The sequence below is a fragment of the Callithrix jacchus genome, chromosome 8, assembly GCF_049354715.1.
Source record: "Callithrix jacchus isolate 240 chromosome 8, calJac240_pri, whole genome shotgun sequence".
Lineage (NCBI taxonomy): Eukaryota > Metazoa > Chordata > Mammalia > Primates > Cebidae > Callithrix > Callithrix jacchus.
The window spans coordinates 140,454,742-140,473,753 of record NC_133509.1 but is presented as its reverse complement, the minus strand read 5'-3'; the positions used below and the strand labels follow the sequence as shown (position 1 = coordinate 140,473,753).

Genomic DNA, 19,012 nt, shown 5'->3' with positions numbered 1-19,012 from the left:
CGAATGGATCAAGCAGAAGAAAGGGTATCAGAGGTCGAAGATCAACTTAATGAAACAAAACAACAAGACAAGAATAGAGAAAAAAGGATAAAAAGGAATAAGCAAAGTCTCCAAGCAATATGGGACTATGTGAAAAGACCTAATATACGCTTGATTGGTGTACCTGAATGTGACGGAGAGAATGAATTCAAGCTGGAAAATACTCTCCAGGGCATTATCCAGGAAAATTTTCCTAATTTAGCAAAGCAGGACACTATTCAACCCCAGGCAATACAGAGAACAACACCACAAAGATATTCCTCAAGAAGACAAACCCCAAGGCACATAATCGTTAGATTCACCAAGATCGAAACGAAGGAGAAAATATTAAGGGCAGCCAGAGAGAAAGATCAAGTTACCCATAAAGGTAAGTCTATTAGGCTTACAGCAGATCTCTCAATGGAAACCCTACAAGCTAGAAGAGAGTGGGGGCCAATATTCAATATACTTAAAGAACAGAACTTTCTGCCCAGAATTTCATATCCTGCCAATTTAAGCTTTACATTTGAAGGAAAAATAAATTTTTTTAGGAACAAGCAAGTACTCAGAGATTTTATTACTACCAGGCCTGCTTTACAAGAACTTCTAAAAGAAGCATTATACATAGAAAGGAACAACCAGTATGACCCTTTCTAAAAATACACCAAAAAGTAAAGAGCATTAACATAAAGAAGAATTTTTATCAACGAAAGGACAAAATAGCCAGTTAATATCAAACGGCAGCAACCCTAAATTTAAATCGACCAAATCTCCCAATCAAAAGATACAGACAAAATCTAACGGTATATCCAAAGATATACATAGACTCAAAATAAAGGGTTGGAAAAAAAAAATGTACCAACCAAATGGAGAGCAAAAATAAATAAATAAAAAGCAGGAGTTGCAATTTTCACATTTGACAAAATAGATTTCAAAGCTACAAGGATACAAGGATAAAAGGATTAATGTAATAATAAGAGATCTTAACACTCAGATACATAAGACCCATAATGAGATTTAGATTCAACGAGACAGAAAATTGATAATGATATCTGGGACTGGAACTAAGATCCAGAACAAATAAACTCAATAGAGCTCTCCATTTTAAACACACAAAATATACATTATCCACAAAATCTAATGATATATCTAAAGATATACAAAGACTCAAAACAAGGGGATGGAAAAAAACTCACCAACCAAATGGAGAGCAAAAATAAATAAATAAAAAGCAGGAGTTGCAATTCTCACACTTAATAAAATAGATTTCAAAGCTACAAGGATGCAAGGGTAAAAGGATTAATGCAACAATAAGAGATCTTAACACCCAGATACATAAGACACATAATGAGATTTAGATTCAACGAGACAACAAATTGATAACGATATCCAGGACTTGAACTCAGAGCCAGAACAAATAAACACAATAGAGGTCTCCATTTTAAACACATAAAATATGCATTAACCACTTTAAACACTCAAAATATTGATCGGCCATTATTGAAACCCATTTTAGGAATGAAGTAATATTCCTTTTTCCCTCTTTTTCTTTTTTTCCCTTTCTTCTTCTCTTTTTCCCTCAAGAAAAAAAAAATGCCTGCTTCCCCTCTAGACTACAAGTAAAAAAAAAAAAACAGAGTCTGCTTTGTCAATCTTAAACTTTCTGTTTTAATGTAAATACCAGTCAGCTGAGCCTAAACTCCAAAGGGAGAGGGTTTAGTGAGCGACCTCCAACCCCTCCCCTTCCTGTCATGACCTGAACTGGTTTTTCAAGTTTCTTTGGAATCCCCTTGTCTTAGAATTTTATTTTTAAGTTTATACCTTTTAAATACAAGTTCCAACTTTAAGTCATTTCTTTGCTCCCATATCTTATCCTAGGCTATTAGAAGCAACCAGGTCACATCTTAGAAATGTCTGCTTAGAAATGTCTTCTGCCAGATATGGTAAGTCATCTTTTTGTTGTTGTTGTTTGAGATGGGGTTTTACTCTTGTCGCCCAGGCTGGAGTGCAATGGTGTGATCTCAGCTAACCACAACCTCCACCTTCCAGGTTCAAGTGACTCTCCTGCCTCAGCCTCCAGAGTCGCTGGGATTACAGGCATGCCCCATCGTGCCCAGCTAATTTTGTATTTTTAGTAGAGATGGGGTTTCTTCATGTTGGTCAGGCTTGTCTCAAACTCCCAACCCCAGGTGATCCACCCATCTTGGCCTCCCAAAGTGCTGAGATTGCAGGTGTGAGCCACCACGCCTGGCCTACATCATCACCCTTCAGGTAGAACTTCCACAGATCCCTAGGACATGAGCACGATGCAGCCAGGTTGTTTCTTAGAATCTATCAAGGGCGACCTTTACTCCAGTTCCCAATCACTTCCTCGTTTCCATCTGAGATTTCATCAGCCTGGCTTTTACCGTCCACATTTCTATCAGCATTTTGGTAACAACCATTTAATCAGTCTCTAAGAAATTCCCTCATCTTCTTGTCTTCTTCTGAGTCCTGCAAATTCTTCTAACCTTGCTGCCTATTACCTAATTTCAAAGCTGCTTGACATTTTCAGGTATCTTTATAGCAACATTCCCCTCCTCAATACCGATTTCCTGTGTTAGTCTGTGTTACTAGAAGAAAAAAATACAGGAGGCTGGTAATTTATGAGGAAAAGAGGTTTAGGCTGGGCACTGTGGTTCATACCTGTAATCCTAGCATTTTGGGAGGTCGAGGCAGGAGGATCACTTGAGCTCAGAAGTTCGAGACCACACTGGGCAACACAGTGAGACCTCATCTTGAAAAAACAAGAAAAGACAACAAGGAAAGGGTGAGGCAGGGTGGAAGGGAAGAGCAGAAGGGAAGGGCAGGGAAGGGCAGGGAAGGGCAGGGAAGGGCAAGGAAGAGCAGGGAAGGGCAGGGAAGGGCAGGGAAGGGCAGGGCAGGGCAGGGAAGGGCAGGGAAGGGCAGGGAAGGGTAGGGAAGGGCAGGGAAGAGCAGAAGAAAAGAGCAGAAGGGAAGGGCAGGGAAGGGCAGGAAAGGGCAAGGAAGGGAAGGGCAGGGAAGGGCAGGGAAGGGCAGGGAAGGGCAAGGAAGGGAAGGGCAGGGAAGGGCAGGGAAGGGCAGGGAAGGGCAGGGAAGGGCAGGGAAGGGAGAAAAGGAGGGAGGAAAAGAGAGTTAATTACCTCACAGGTCTGCAGGCCATTCAGAAAATGTGGCCCTGGCATCTGCTTCTGGCAAGGCCTCGGGGAGATTACAATCATGGCAGAAGGTGAACGGGGAGCAGGCATGTCACATAGCAAGAGGGAGCAAGAGAAGACAAGTGGCAGGTCCCAGACTTTTAAACAACAACCAGCTGTCACATGGACTAACTGAGCGAGAACTCACTCATCACCTGGGGGATGGTGCTGACCTATTCATGAGGGTTCCAGCCCTATGATCGAGTCACCTCCCACCAGGCCCCACCTGCAACACTGGGAATCATATCCCAACATGAAATTTGGAGGGATGCATATCCAAACCATTTCACCACAGGAAGCTGGAAGAGGCAGAGGGTCCTCCCCTAGAGCCCTCAGAGAGAGCACAGCCACCAACACCTTGATCTCCAACATCTTGATCTCAGATTCCTGACTTCCAGGACTCAAAAAAATAAGTTTTGTTTTTTGGGGGGTTTACTTTTAGTTCCGGGGTACACGTGCAGAATGTGCAGGATTGTTACATAGCCATACACATGCCATGGTGGTTTGCTGAATCCATCCCCCCGCCACCTACATTAGGTGTTTCTCCAAATGTTATCCCTCCCCAATCCCCCCACCCCCTGCTATCCCTCCCCTAGCCCCCCACCCCACAACAGACTCCAGTGTGTGATGCTCCCCTCCCTGTGTCCATGTGTTCTCACTGTTGAACACCCACTTATGAGTGAGAACATGCGGTGCTTGGTTTTCTGTTCTTGTGTTAGTTTGCTGAGAATGATGGTTTCCAGATTCATCCATGTCCCTACAAAGGACATGAATTCATCCTTTTTTATGGCTGCATAGTATTCCATGCTGTATATGTACCACATTTTCTTTATCCAGTCTATCCTTGATGGGCATTTGGGTTGGTTCCAAGTCTTTACTATTGTAAACAGTACCACAATAAACACAGGTGTGCACGTCTTTATAATAGAATGATTTATTATCCTTTGGGTATATACCCAGTAATGGGATTGCTGGGTCAAATGGTATTTCTTTTTTTTTTTTTTTCTTTTTTTTTTGCGGGGGGAGGAAGGCAGGAAGGAAGGGAAGAAGGACGGTAGGGAGGAAGGAAGGGATGAAGGAAGGAAGGAAGGGAGGAAATGGGGAGGGAGGGAGGAAGGGAGGGAAGGGAAGAAAGGAAATCAAGCAATGAAAGAGACATTGCCGACCTGGATCTAGAGGTTTACAAGTTGATTTCTTTTTCTTTGAGAGAAGGAAAGAAAAAAAAGAAATAATAAGTAAAGGAGAGGAAGAAAGAGGAAGAGAAAGAGGGAAAGTAAATGGAAATATTGCTTTATTTTGAAAAAAATTGGGTATTAATAATGGCCAATCAATGTTTCATTTAAACTAATGGGTAGGTGTGATGTGGTATTGACAAGAATGTATATTTTGTGTATTTGAAGTGGAGAGCTCTATAAATATTTATTAAGTTTACTTGTTCTGGATCTGAGTTCGAGTCCTTGATATCCTTATTAATTTTCTGTCTCATTGAATCTAAGTCTCCTATCTGGGTGTTAGGATCGTTAGCTCTTGTTGTTGCATTGATCCTTTTACCACTATATCTTTGTTGCTTTAAAATCTATTTTATCCGATACGAGAATTGCAACTCCTGCTTTTTATTTATTTATTATTTATTTTTGCTCTCCATTTGGTTGGTAAATCTTTCTCCATCCCTTTGTTTTGAATCTTTGTGTATCCTTGCATGTGAAACAGGTCTGGATGTAACATGCCATTGGGTTTTGGCTGTGTCTTTTGATTGGGAATTCAGTCAATTTAAATTTAGGGTTACTGCCATTTGATGTTGACTGGCTGTTTTATCCATTTGTTGGTGTAAATTCTTCTTTATGTTGGTGCTCTTTACTTTTTGGTGTATTTTTAGAAAGGCTAATACTGGTTGTTTCTTTCTGTGTGTGATGCTTCTTTCAGAAGCTCTTGTAAAGCAGGCCTGGTGGTAATAAAATCTCTGAGTTCTTGCTTGTTCATAAAGGATTTTATTTTTCCTTCAGTTGTGAAGCTTAGTTTGGCTGGATATGAAATTCCGGGCTGAAGGTTCTGTTCTTTGAGGATGTTGAATATTGGCCCCCACTCTCTTCTGGCCTGTAGAGTTTCTGCCGAGAGATCTGCTGTAAGTCTGATAGGCTTGCCTTTGTGGGTTATCTGACCTTTCTCTCTGGCTGCCCTTAGTATCCTCTCCTTCGTTTCAACCCTGGTGAATCTAACGATTATGTGCCTTGGGGTTGCTCTTCTTGAGGAATATCTTTGTGGTGTTCTCTGTATTACCTGGGGTTGAATGTTGACCTGCTTTGCTAGTTTAGGAAAATTTTCCTGAATAATATCCTGAAGGGTATTTTCCAGCTTGGATTCATTCTCTCCGTCGCATTCAGGTACACCTATCAGACGTAAATTTGGTCTTTTCACATAGTCCCACATTTCTTGGAGACTTTGCTCATTCCTTTTTATCCTTTTTTCTCTAATCTTTTCTTCACGTTTTATTTCATTAAGTTGGACTTTGACCTCTGATATCCCTTCTTCTGCTTGAACAATTCGAGTGTTTAAACCTGTGCATACTTCTAGGAGTTCCTGTACTGTATTCTTCAGTTCCATTAATTCACTCATACTCCTCTCTAAGTTGTCTATTCTCAATAGGATTTCATCAAACCTTTTTTCAAAGTTCCTAGTTTCTTTACGTTGGGCTACAACATGTTCTTTTAACTCACCGAAGTTTGTTATTATCCATTCCTTGAAGAGTGATTCTGTCATCAGGAGGCGCTCGTTCTCCATCAAGCCTTGTTCCATTGTTGATGTGGAACTGTGATCATCTTTAGAGGGAGAGGCATTCTGACTTTGCGTATTCTCAGCTTTTTTACGCTGGTTTCTTCCCGTCATTGTAAATTTATCCTCCTGTCGTCTTTGAAATTACCAACTTTCAGATTAGGTCTCTTGTGTGGATGTCCAGGTTGTTAGTTCCCAGGGCCAGAGCAGCAGCGTTAAAACTGATGGTGCTTTTCTGCCCAGGATTCTCCTGTTGGGCTTCCTTCTTGTTTCCGCAGTAGGCGACTCTGCCTTCCCGGGGCGGTCAGAAGAGGAACCGTCCCGTTTACTCTGCGCCGAACGCTGCCGCATGGAGGTGCCGGCGGAATCACTGCGCCGACCACGAGAGTCGCATTGGCGACTCGTGTGTTTCCACCACTGGGGGATCTTCTGCTCCGTGAGTGACCAGACTTTGTCTGAAAGTGTGGCGTCCTCTAGTTCTCCACGCCTTCCCTGAGAGCTGCAATCCGGGGATGTTAGCGATCGGCCATCTTGGATCGTTCTCTCAAATGGAATTTCTATTTCTAGGTCCTTGAGGAATCGCCACACAGTCTTCCACAATGGTTGAACTAATTTACACTCCCACCAACAGTGTAAAAGTGTTCCTTTTTCTCCACATCCTCTCCAGCATCTGTTGTCTCCAGATTTTTTAATGATCGCCATTCTAACTGGCGTGAGATGGTATCTCAGTGTGGTTTTGATTTGCATCTCTCTAATGACCAGTGATGATGAGCATTTTTTCATGTTTGTTGGCCTCATACATGTCTTCTTTTGAAAAGTGTCTGTTCATATCCTTTGCCCACTTTTTGATTGGGTTGTTTTTTTCTTGTAAATTTGTTTTAGTTGTTTGTAGATTCTGCTTATTAGCTCTTTGTCAGATGGGTAGATTGCAAAAAAAAAAAAAAGTCCTCATTCTGTTGGTTGCTGGTTCACTGTTTCTTTTGCTGTGCAGAAGCTCTTGGGTTTAATTAGATCCCATTTGTCTATTTTGGTTTTTGTTGCCATTGCTTTTGGCGTTTCAGTCATGAAGTCCTAATTTTTGTTGTTTTAAACCACATTTGTGATATTTTGTTACAGCAGCCACAGCAGGGACATAGCTGGTAACAGAGTTCTCTGGCCTCCAAAATACAAGCCTGGGGCAAATAATTATTGAATTTGACCACATGGAAATCAGGAAGAATGTCATAAGCATCCTCAATAGACAAGCTGACCTGGGAAATCGTGGCAAGTTTAAAGCTAATCAGAAATTGGCAACCAAAAAATCCTGTCTTTCAAATTGCCAAGAAAACCTTTAGAAAACATGGTCATAGGAAAGATGGAGAACCCTGAATGACTCCCTGGTTTCTGAAGCGGTGCTTAGGCATTTAAGTGAGACTGATGAGACTTCACACTGCACTTCAGAATGGCAGACACTCACAGGACCATCAACCATGGGATGCAGACACAGAGCTGGAGGCAGGGGCCACACTTCAGAATGGCAGACACTCACAGGACCATCAACCATGGGATGCAGACACAGAGCTGGAGGCAGGGGCCACACTTCAGAATGGCAGACACTCACAGGACCATCAACCATGGGATGCAGACACAGAGCTGGAGGCAGGGGCCACACTTCAGAATGGCAGACACTCACAGGACCATCAACCATGGGATGCAGACACAGAGCTGGAGGCAGGGGCCACACTTCAGAATGGCAGACACTCACAGGGTCATCAACCATGGGATGCAGACACAGAGCTGGAGGCAGGGGCCACACCTCAGAATGGCAGACACTCACAGGACCATCAATCATGGGATGCAGACACAGAGCTGGAGGCAGGGGCCACACTTCAGAATGGCAGACACTCACAGGACCATCAATCATGGGATGCAGACACAGAGCTGGAGGCAGCGGCCACAGACTAGGTGGGCAGAGAGGCATCAGCATCAGGACTGGCAGGAGGCCCAGGATGGGCCAGAAGCCCGGGAAGGAACAGGCAGCAGTGGGGCCTGGCAAGCCCCGGGGAATGGAAGTTACTTGCAGGAGACTAGGGGCTTGCATTTGGGCCAAAACTAAGGACAAGGAGCCAGCTGGTCCCAGGGAATTCTGGAGCAGAAGTGGCACCCCACACTGGGGGCAAGGGCCTGACAACCGAACAGAGGGTTGTGGGCACCGGGCACTAGTCTGCCGGGGAGGGTCTGAAGGCTGCTGCCTGGCCGCACATGTCCTGGTCCTGAACGAAGGCTCCAAGAAGCACCTGCAGCCCCACCCTCCTCAGAGCACCCTGCTCACCCCACCTGCCCTGACCATGGGGCCCAGCCTCAGAAGGGGGCCCCTCCATTTGTATTTTCTGTCTGATCCTTGACACAGTGCTAACACCAAAGACCAAACCCCTAATCTTGGTTCACATATTCTGCAAAGAAATGACTAAGACTAGTTCTTCAGGAGGTGAGTTTTAGAACATGTTTATTCTAACGTAATTCTGCCTTATCGCTGTGCACCAAGAAGAATATCTGCACATCTGTAGTAAAGTGTGAAGGCACCTTCATTTTGTTTGTATACTAAATTTTTTGTTAAATATCTCACTTTATGGCTGGTCATGGTGGCTCACGCCTGTAATCCCAACACTTTGGGAGGCCAAGGCAGGCAGATCAAGAGGTCAGGAGTTTGAGAGCAGCCTGGCCAACATAGTGAAACACAGTCTCTACTAAAATACAGAAAATTAGCCAGGTATGGTGGTACGAACCTGTAGTCCCAGCTACTCAGGAGGCTGAGGCAGGGGATCCCCTTGAACCCAGGAGGCGGAGGTTGCAGTGAGCCACGATTGTGCCACTGCACCCCAGCCTGGCGATGGAGCAAGACTCCATCTCAAAAAACAAAAACAAAATCTCATTTTTTAAAAAGTGGTTTTTTGTGTTTTATATGCTTATATTTTCCATAGTAGATCGTTTTAATGATGAAGTCTGAGCCTTTTGACAGAAAGCAGATCAATGGACTCCTAGCAATCAGGGAGGTGTTGATGGCAAAGGGGCCTTGGGGAATTTCCAGAGAGAGTCTACATCTTCTTACAACTGTTCATCTGGATTGTGGTGGGGCTGCACGACTGTGCATTTGTTGAAACTCACATGTAACAGGATGGATTGTACTAAACATAAACTACTTAAATAAATATGACTTTTAAACTTAAAAAAGTTGGGGGGTGTTTCACTCGAAGCCCGCCTGGCCACTACCCTGGCTCAAAGTCCACCTGGCCACGTGCCTGGCCACTACCCTGGCTCAAAGTCCACCTCGCCACGTGCCTGGCCACTACCCCGGCTCGAAGTCCACCTGGCCACGTGCCTGGCCACTACCCCAGCTCAAAGTCCACCTGGCCACGTGCCTGGCCACTACCCCGGCTCGAAGTCCACCTGGCCACGTGCCTGGCCACTACCCCGGCTCAAAGTCCACCTGGCCACATGCCTGGCCACTACCCCAGCTCAAAGTCCACCTGGCCACATGCCTGGCCACTACCCTGGCTTGAAGTCCAGCTGGCCACGTGCCTGGCCAATCACCACCATCCTGCCAGTGCTTGTCTCCAGCATCCCAACAGCCTCCTGACCCCCTGGGCTGCTCTGCGCTCTCAGGAGCGTGGCCACCTGGGAGCAGCTGGATGGAGACAGGGAGCCCAAGACTCCTGCTGTACCATGTCCTCCCGCCCCACCAGCCCACCAGCCACACACAGACGCCAAAGCTGCAGTGTCCTCACATGCGCTGCCTCCGTCCACCCTGGCAGGGCCATTCCAGGCCTGGGATAGGAGGGCAGACTCTCCCCCTGCCCCCAGACACAGGCACACAGGCACACGCACACACACAGGTATGTAGAGCTGAGACACGGCCTGTTCTCATGCAGAGTCCAGCCCCCGTCACTGAGGGAAAGGGGCAACTGGACACACCAGGCCCTACTCAAGGCCTGGGCCGGGGGGGTGGCTTCTCACAGGGCTGGGGTCAAGAAGAGGGCAGGAGGGATTGGGGACACTGCGCCTGTTGGGCTTAGGTGGGCACACACCAGGCAGGAGAGGAACAGCCAGGGGATCCCAAGGGTGGCAGATGCCAGAGATGGAGCCCTAGCTGGAACCTAGGCTTACGGGAGCAGCAGGTGACCCATTCTACTTCCGGGGGCCCACCCTGCCCAGCCCCTGCAGCCCAGCACAGCTTGGAGCATTGGATAAAACAGGAGAGAGCAGGCCGGGCACTGAGGCCCCCAGCCTGGGGGAAGAAAGCTGGTAGGTGGAGCCCCAGCCATGCCCACATGGTGCACACAGCCTCACTGGGGACCAAAGGGGGCAGGAGGCTTGCCAGCCCTGCTGCGGTTTCTCTCAGAATCCTGGGCCCTTCCAGGGAACTCGACATGTTCCCCTCGGCCTCCCACATGGCACCTTTCCCCAGGCAGGGCCAAGAGCAGGGCATGGGGGCCTTGGACAGCCTGGGAGGGAGGACAGTCACCCCTGGCCTGGTCTCCCCGAGCCTCAATCCTAGCCCTCCTGGCAGCCAGCGGCCCTCTCCAGGTCGTCCCCATATGTTCAACAGCCCCCTGAGGGCACCAGGCCTGACACTCCTCTCCCTCCACCCCTGCACAGGACCACCAGCCCTGGGCAACCTGGGTCCCAGAGGTGGGTACCCGGGGTGAGGTCTAGTGTCTCCCTCAGCAAAGATTCTACACACCCCACCCCTCCCGGGTGGTCAGGCGAGCTGGCCTCCAGGGGACAGGCAGGTCAACAGTGCGAAGGAAATCATCTCACTCAGGGCAGAGCACTGGCTGCAACGAGGGATAGATGCCATGGGTGCCTCCGGGAAGGCCACCAAGCCCAAACCAGCCTTCATGTGCCCACGCCTACCCACAGCATAGTTGGGGCACAACGTCCCCAGCCTCCAGCAGCGGCAGGGACCCTACAGAGCCACCAGCCACCACTGCACAGCTCCCTGCCAGCCCGGCCAGGCTTCCAGGCCCCAGCCTGGAGGAACAGCCCAGCTGGGGACCCCTGGCTGCAGAATGGTGACCTGGGAGTGAGTACAAGGTGTGGCCACCACACAGGGTGCCAGCTCCAAGCAGGGCACGGGAACGAGGGTGGCGGCCATCAGGAGGCCCTGAACACACGTCTTGGGCAAGCGGTCCCAAGGGCCAGTTCACCTCAGTGCACCTCATTCTCCTGCAGAAAAGAGCTCCCACCCTGTGTTCACAAGGCTTCCGGGGGCAGAGGGGGCGACGCCCAGTGCCCTCTCCCTTTCCCAGGCATTGGACCCCGAGTTTGCTGACTGGCACCACCAAGCCCACACACGCACCAACAGTGAGTGTCCAGGAGCTGGGCAGGGGCCCCCGTCGGGCTGTGGACAGGAGAGGGCCTCGCCCAGCACTCGGGCGCACGTGCGTAGTCACGGAGCCTCACCTGAGCCACCGCTGTTGCACAATCAAGTTCCCAAGAACAGAGAGAAAAGGGAACTTCCAGGGCGGCCCAGCCCCGGGGGTTCCCACCCCATTTTTAGCTGAAAGCACTGAGGCAGAGCTCCCCCTATCCAGGCTCTGCTGCCTGCCATAAAAATAACAACTATGGTTACTGATCATCTGGGAGCCATCCAGGGACCCGACAGGGAGCCGGACGGGCCACAGCAGCCACGGGCACCAGACGGAGGACCCAGCACTTCAGGTGGGAATCCCAACCAACGAGCTAGCCCAGGCAGCAGTGAAGGACAGGCTGCCTAGGCCCCTGACAGGGCGGGGGCTCCTGGACTGCCCTCATGGCACAGACCAAGCTTCCTGGTCACTGCATGGACTACAGGTGCCCCTTCCCTGCACAGGGACACAGGAAAGCTAGAAACAGCCTAACAGCAACCAGGAGAAAGCAAGGGGCTGGGAATCGGCTGGGACAGGGCTGGACCCAAGATGGGAAGGTCAGAGGCCCCTCGCTGGGCAGGGCTAGGCTGAGTGCAGACTGCCTGCACCCCCAGGACAGGGACACAACCCAGAGCCAGGAGGGAGGGTGGGAGGCGGCAGCAGTGATCTGACTGTACCACTGGCTGGCTTCAGCCGGCATCTTCTGGGCCGATGTGGGCCAGGCCAGCTGGACGGAGTGACGCCTTGGTTGAGCAGAGTGGACTAAGCGGCCGAAACAGACTGAGCTGAGGCGAGCTGGGTGGACTGAGAGCTCTACCCTGGCCCTTTAGAGGACAGGCTGGCTAAGCTGGGCTGTCCTGAGCCAGGACGATCTGGGCTGGTCTGAACTGGGTTCAGCTGGGTCGGACCAGGCCAGGCAAATTTAACCAAGTTGAGTGGGCTGAGTTAGAGTGAGCTGGGTAGAGTGAAATGAGCTAGCTCATCGGAGCCAGGCTTCGGCTGGGTTATCCTAAGCCCTAAGTTGGACTGACCTGGGCCGAGCTGGACTTATCTGGGGGCAGGGCAAAGTCAGGCCAGGCTGAGCTGAGGTGGCCAGCACTGGGAGGTCCAGGATGGGATTAAGCTGAATTAGGCTGACCTGGACATGACTGCACTCGGTTGAAATAAACTGGGCCGATGCAGGAGTAGGGATGGCCTACAGCTCTCTCTCCACCCAGGATAAAATGGGCGCTCTCAGACTATCTGGGAGGAACTAGGCCAAACTGGGACCTTATCTGCTGAGCTTACCTGACCTGAGCTCACAGGGCTGCACTGTCTCCACCCAGGATAAAATGGGCACTCTCAGACTATCTGGGAGGAACTAGGCCAAGCTGGGACCTTATCTGCTGAGCTTACCTGACCTGAGCTCACAGGGCTGCACTGTCTCTACCCAGGATAAAATGGGCACTCTCAGACTATCTGGGAGGAACTAGGCCAAGCTGGGACATTATCTGCTGAGCTTACCTGACCTGAGCTCACAGGGCTGCACTATCTCTACCCAGGATAAAATGGGCACTCTCAGACTATCTGGGAGGAACTAGGCCAAGCTGGGACATTATCTGCTGAGCTAACCTGACCTGAGCTTGCAGGGTTGTGCTGAGCTGAGCAGGACTGACCTGAGCAAGCTTAGCTGGTTGTGCTAAGCTGGGCTGAGCTAAACTGGGTTGAGCTGGGGAGGGCTAGGCTGGCTGAGGGACCTGAGCTGGACAGGGTTAGAAGCTGGACTGAGCTGGGCTCAGATTGTTGAACTGAGTTGAGCTGGGGTGACCTGATCTGGGCTGAACTAGGCCTGCCGAGTGGGCTGGGCTGGGCTAACCTAGGTTCAGCTGGGCTAATATGGGCTGGGCCAGGCTAAGGTGAAACTGGGTTCAGCTGGGCTAACCTAACCTAACTTGGGTTTAGCTGAAACATGCTAACGTGGGCTGGGATGGGTCAGGTTGAGGTTAAACTGGGCTGGGCTGAGCTGGGCTGGACTCAACTGAGTTTACATGAGCTGGGCTGGCCTGGCCTGAATTGGGTTTGGCTCGGCTGGGCCAACTGGGCTGAGGTGGATGGAGCTGAGCTGAGCTGGCCTGGCCTGGCCTGAGCGGGACTGACCTGAACACGCTTAGCTGGTTGGGCTGACTGAGCTGGGCTGAGCTAAATTGGATTGAGCTAGGCTTGGTGAAGGACCTGAGATGGACAGGGTTAGAAGCTGGGCTGAGCTGGGCTTAGATTGTTGAACTGAATTGAGCTGGGGTGATATAAATTGGGTTTAGCTGGGATGAGCTGATCTGGGCTGGGCTGGGCTAACCTAGGTTCAGCTGAGCTAATATGGGCTGGGCCAGGCTAAAGTGAACTGAGCTGGGCTGAGCTGAGTTAAACTAGGTTCATCTGAGCTGGGCGAGGCTGAACTGACCAGAACTGAACCTGGCTGGGCTGGGCTGGGCTGTGCTAACCTAACCTAACCTGGGTTCAGGGGTCTAGGTTGGGCTGGGCTGGGCTAACTGGGTTCAGCTGAGACGTGCTAATGTGGGCTGGGCTGGATCAGGTTGAGGTTAACTGAATTGGGATGTGCTGGGCTGGACCAGGCCAGGCTAGGGTGAGTTCAGCTAAACTGGGCTGGGCTGGGCTGGGCTGGGCTGGGCTGAGTTCAGCTAAACTGGGCTGGGCTGGGCTAACCTAACCTAACCTGGGTTCAGGGGCCTAGGTTGGGCTGGGCTGGGCCAGGCTGAGTTCAGCTAAACTGGGCCGGACCAGGCCGGGCTGAACTTGGTTCAGCTAGGCTGAGCAAGACCGAACTGGACTGAGCTGGTCTGGCCTGAGCTGTGATTGGAAGACCTGGGCTGAGCAGGACTGATCTGAGCTAGCTTAGCTGGTTGGGCTAAGCTGGGCTGAGCTAAATTGGGTTGAGCTGGGGAGGGCTAGGCTGGCTGAGGGACCTGAGCTGGACAGGGTTAGAAGCTGGACTGAGCTGGGCTCAGATTGTTGAACTGAGTTGAGCTGGGGTGACCTGAACTGGGTTTGGCTGGGATGAGCTGATCTGGGCTGAATTAGGCCTGCGGAGTGGGCTGGGCTGGGCTAACCTAGGTTCAGCTGGGCTAATATGGGCTTGGCCAGGCTAAGGTGAACTGAGCTGGGTGGAGCTGAGCTAAACTGGGTTCAGCTGGGCTGGGCGAGGCTGAACTGACAGAACTGAACCTGGCTGGGCTGGGCTGAACTAGGCTACCCTGAGCAGGCTGAGCTACGGTGGACTGGGCTAAGCTGGGCTAACCTAACCTAACTTGGGTTTAGCTGAAACGTGCTAACATGGGCTGGGATGGGTCAGGTTGAGGTTAAACTGGGCTGGGCTGAGCTGGGCTGGACTCAACTGAGTTTACATGAGCTGGGCTGGCCTGGCCTGAATTGGGTTTGGCTGGGCTGGGCCAACTGGGCTGAGGTGGATGGAGCTGAGCTGAGCTGGCCTGGCCTGGCCTGAGCGGGACTGACCTGAACACGCTTAGCTGGTTGGGCTGACTGAGCTGGGCTGAGCTAAATTGGATTGAGCTAGGCTTGGTGAAGGACCTGAGATGGACAGGGTTAGAAGCTGGGCTGAGCTGGGCTTAGATTGTTGAACTGAATTGAGCTGGGGTGATGTAAATTGGGTTTAGCTGGGTTGAGCTGATCTGGGCTGGGCTGGGCTAACCTAGGTTCAGCTGAGCTAATATGGGCTGGGCCAGGCTAAGGTGAACTGAGCTTGGCTGAGCTGAGCTAAACTAGGTTCAGCTGAGCTGGGCGAGGCTGAACTGACCAGAACTGAACCTGGCTGGGCTGTGCTAACCTAAACTAACCTAACCTGGGTTCAGGGGTCTAGGTTGGGCTGGGCTGGGCTGGGCTAACTGGGTTCAGCTGAGACGTGCTAATGTGGGCTGGGCTGGATCAGGTTGAGGTTAACTGAATTGGGATGTGCTAGGCTGGACCAGGCCAGGCTAGGGTGAGTTCAGCTAAACTGGGCTGGGCTGGGCTAACCTAACCTAACCTGGGTTCAGGGGCCTAGGTTGGGCTGGGCTGGGCCAGGCTGAGTTCAGCTAAACTGGGCCGGACCAGGCCGGGCTGAACTTGGTTCAGCTAGGCTGAGCAAGACCGAACTGGACTGAGCTGGCCTGGCCTGAGCTGTGATTGGAAGACCTGGGCTGAGCAGGACTGATCTGAGCTAGCTTAGCTGGTTGGGCTAAGCTGGGCTGAGCTAAATTGGGTTGAGCTGGGGAGGGCTAGGCTGGCTGAGGGACCTGAGGTGGACAGGGTTAGAAGCTGGACTGAGCTGGGCTCAGATTGTTGAACTGAGTTGAGCTGGGGTGACCTGAACTGGGTTTGGCTGGGATGAGCTGATCTGGGCTGAACTAGGCCTGCGGAGTGGGTTTGGCTGGGCCAGCCTAGGTTTAGCTGGGCTAATATGGGCTGGGCCAGGCTAAGGTGAACTGAGCTGGGTGGAGCTGAGCTAAACTGGGTTCAGCTGGGCTGGGCGAGGCTGAACTGACAGAACTCAACCTGGCTGGGCTGGGCAGGCTGAGCTAGGTTGGGTTGGATTGAGTTGGGTTGCACCAGGCTGGGCTGGGCTAACCTAACCTAACCTGACCTAACTTGGGTTCAGCTGGCCTAGGTTGGGCTGGGCTGGGCTGACCCGGACCAGGCTGGCCTAGAGTGGACCTTAGAGGGTGACCCCCTGGGTGGGCCAGTCTCTGCTGACCTTGGCTGTCCTGGCAGGCAAAGTGGGGCTGGACACTGATTTTGGAAGTACCTAGAGCAGACTTTGAGACCAAGCTAAATGCAGCTCCAGGGGCAGGATGGGCTGGGAATTTGGGGCTCCAGGGCAGGAACGAGGGCCTCACTGTGCAGATGGCTCTGTTCAGGCTAGGGGGCTGTTGTGGAGGGACCACCTGGGGCATCAGGGCAAATCTTCCCACCTTCCCCTAGAGGCCAGCGGGGGCAGAGCATGCGGGGATCTGGCAGGCCAGGCGAGGGCTGCTGTGATGGAGAGACGAGGCTCCGCACTCAGGAGCCTGAGGAGCTGAGCCTACAGCCTCGGGGAGCGAGGGCCAGGGTTGGAGGCCCGGCAGATGACCCGCCGTGAGCCCAGGGAGATTTTGAGGGGGAAGGGCTCTGGGTCCCAGGCTTCAGCCTAGGGGTGTGGCCCAGTGCCTCTTCTCCTGAGTGCCCAGGCTTCAGCACTTGGGGTGGAGGCTGGGGTCATCCTGGGGCACCCCCATCTTCCTGAGGACAGTGGCTGAGCAACAGCTTCGTAGGGGAACAGGGGCCCTGGGAGGTGCCCTGGGCCTGGAGCTTGTGGGGAAGCACAGAGTGGGGAAAGGCCCGGAATGAGCCTGGCCATCTGGATCCCTGGGCATCCCCAGCTCCCCCACAGGGACTCCCCCAGCCTGGTGGGATGACCCAAGGCTGGCACTGACCAGGCTCTGTCCTCACAGCCTCCACACAGCACCCATCCGTCTTCCCCTTGATCCCCTGCTGCAAAGAAGTTAAGACCAAAGCCTCCGTGACCGTGGGCTGCCTGGCCACAGGATACTTCCCCATGCCGGTGAACGTGACCTGGGACACAGGCTCCCTCGATGGGATCGTTGTGACCCTCCCAGGTACCACCCCCATGGCCTCTGGCCACTACACCACCACCAGCCAGCTGACCGTCTCGGGTGCATGGAAGAAGCAGCCGTTCACCTGCAGGGTGGCACACACTCCATCATCCCCAGACCCGATCAAAAAAACCTTCAGAGGTAAGAGCGGGCCAAGCTCAAAGACCACAGGTTCGGAGCAGGAGAGACTTCCCTGGAGTGCCAGGCTGAGGGCTGGCAGAGCAGGCAGGGGGTGAGGGGGGAGGACCCAAGAGCAGGCAGGGGGTGAGGGGGGAGGACTCTACAGCAGGCGGGGGGGGGAGGACTCCAACGCTGGGAACACCCAGCATGCTTGGGGACCTGGCCAGGACATGAGGGCAAGAGGACGGCACACAGAGCTCGGGGAGGCCGACAGCCCTCATGACCACGAGCTCTGCCCGCAGTCTGCTCCAGGGATGTCGAAACGCCCACTGTGAAGATCCTGCAGTCCTCCTGCGACGGCGGCGGACACTTCCCCCCAACCGTCCAGCTCCTGTGCCTCGTTTCCGGATACACCCCAGGTGACGTCAACATCACCTGGCTACAGGACGGGCAGGTCGTGGACGTGAACTGGACCGTCTCTGCTCCCAGGCTGGAGGGCAAGCTGGCCTCCAGGCAGAGCGAGCTCATCCTCACCCAGAAGCGCTGGCTGTCCGACCACACCTACACCTGCCTGGTCGACTATCAAGGCGAGACCTTGGAGGAAAGTGCCAAGAAGTGTGCAGGTAGGTTCCCACCTGCCCTGGTGGCCGCAGAGGCCGGAGAAGAGGGGTGGGCGGGCCTCACACAGCCCTCCCGTGTGACACAGATTCCAACCCGAGAGGGGTGAGCGCCTACTTGAGCCGGCCCAGCCCCTTGGACCTGTTCGTCAGCAAATCCCCCACGATCACCTGTCTGGTAGTGGACCTGGCGCCCAGCCAGGGGACAGTGAACCTGACCTGGTCCCGTGCCAGTAAGAAGCCTGTGCCCCACGTGATCCCAAGGCAGCAGAAGCAGCGCAATGGCACAGTCACCGTCACGTCCACCCTGCCAGTGGGCACCAGAGACTGGATCGAGGGGGAGACCTACCACTGCAGGGTGACCCACCCCCACCTGCCCAGGGCCCTCGTTCGGTCCATGACCAAGATGAGCGGTGAGCTGCAGGCAGGCCCGGGCCGGGGAGGGAGGGAGCGGAGCCTGTGCTGACCCCACCTCTGGCCCCAGGCCCCCGTGCTGCCCCGGAAGTCTACGTGTTTGCAACGCCAGAGGAGCCGGGGAACCCGCACAAGCGCACCCTCACCTGCCTGATCCAGAACTTCCTGCCCATGGACATCTCCGTGCAGTGGCTGCACAACGGGGTGACGCTCCCGCCCTCCCGGCACAGCACCACACCGCCCCACAGGACCAAGGGCCCCGGCTTCTTTGTCTTCAGCCGCCTGGAGGTGACCAGGGCCGAATGGGAGCAGAAAAACGAGTTCATCTGCCGTGCGATCCACGAGGCAGCCAAAGACTCACAGACCGTCGAGAAAGCGGTGTCTGTAAATCTCGGTAAATGACGTCCTCCTGCCTCCCTCCCTCCCAGGGCTCCGTCCAGCGGTGCGGTGGGGAGGGCTGGCCAGACCGTCTGTCCACTGTTGCCACGACCCCAGGAAGCTACCCCCAATAAACAGTGCTTGCTGAGAGCCCTGGGTGCACCTGTTCTTGGGAGCGGGCAGGGCTGTGGGCAGGGGCCTCTTGGCACAGAGGAATGGGCCTCCCAGGAGGGGGGAATGGGAGGAAGTGACAAGGCCAAGGCACCGCTCAGCCATCTGCCTTTGTGTCAGGGGTATTTGTCAAACAGCACATCCTCAGGTGCTCATCACAGATGCCCCGGGCGCTCATCACAGATGCCCCAGGCGCTCATCACAGATGCCCCGGGCACTCTCTGCCCCCACTCTGGGTCCACCCTCTCCAGAGTCCAAAGATCCAGGGGAGGTCCTCA

At 52.7% G+C, this 19,012-nt stretch overlaps 2 gene segments (V, D, J or C); both read left to right on the top strand.

Moving 5' to 3' along the window:
* Nucleotides 1–19,012, top strand: part of LOC100411927 (Ig alpha-1 chain C region-like) — a 121,304-nt gene that overhangs the window by 90,241 nt on the left and 12,051 nt on the right.
* Nucleotides 15,868–18,687, top strand: LOC103795978 (immunoglobulin heavy constant epsilon-like). The segment is given in 4 exon segments: nucleotides 15,868–17,175; nucleotides 17,457–17,777; nucleotides 17,861–18,184; nucleotides 18,256–18,687. Coding segments are annotated over 4 exon segments (1,176 nt in total).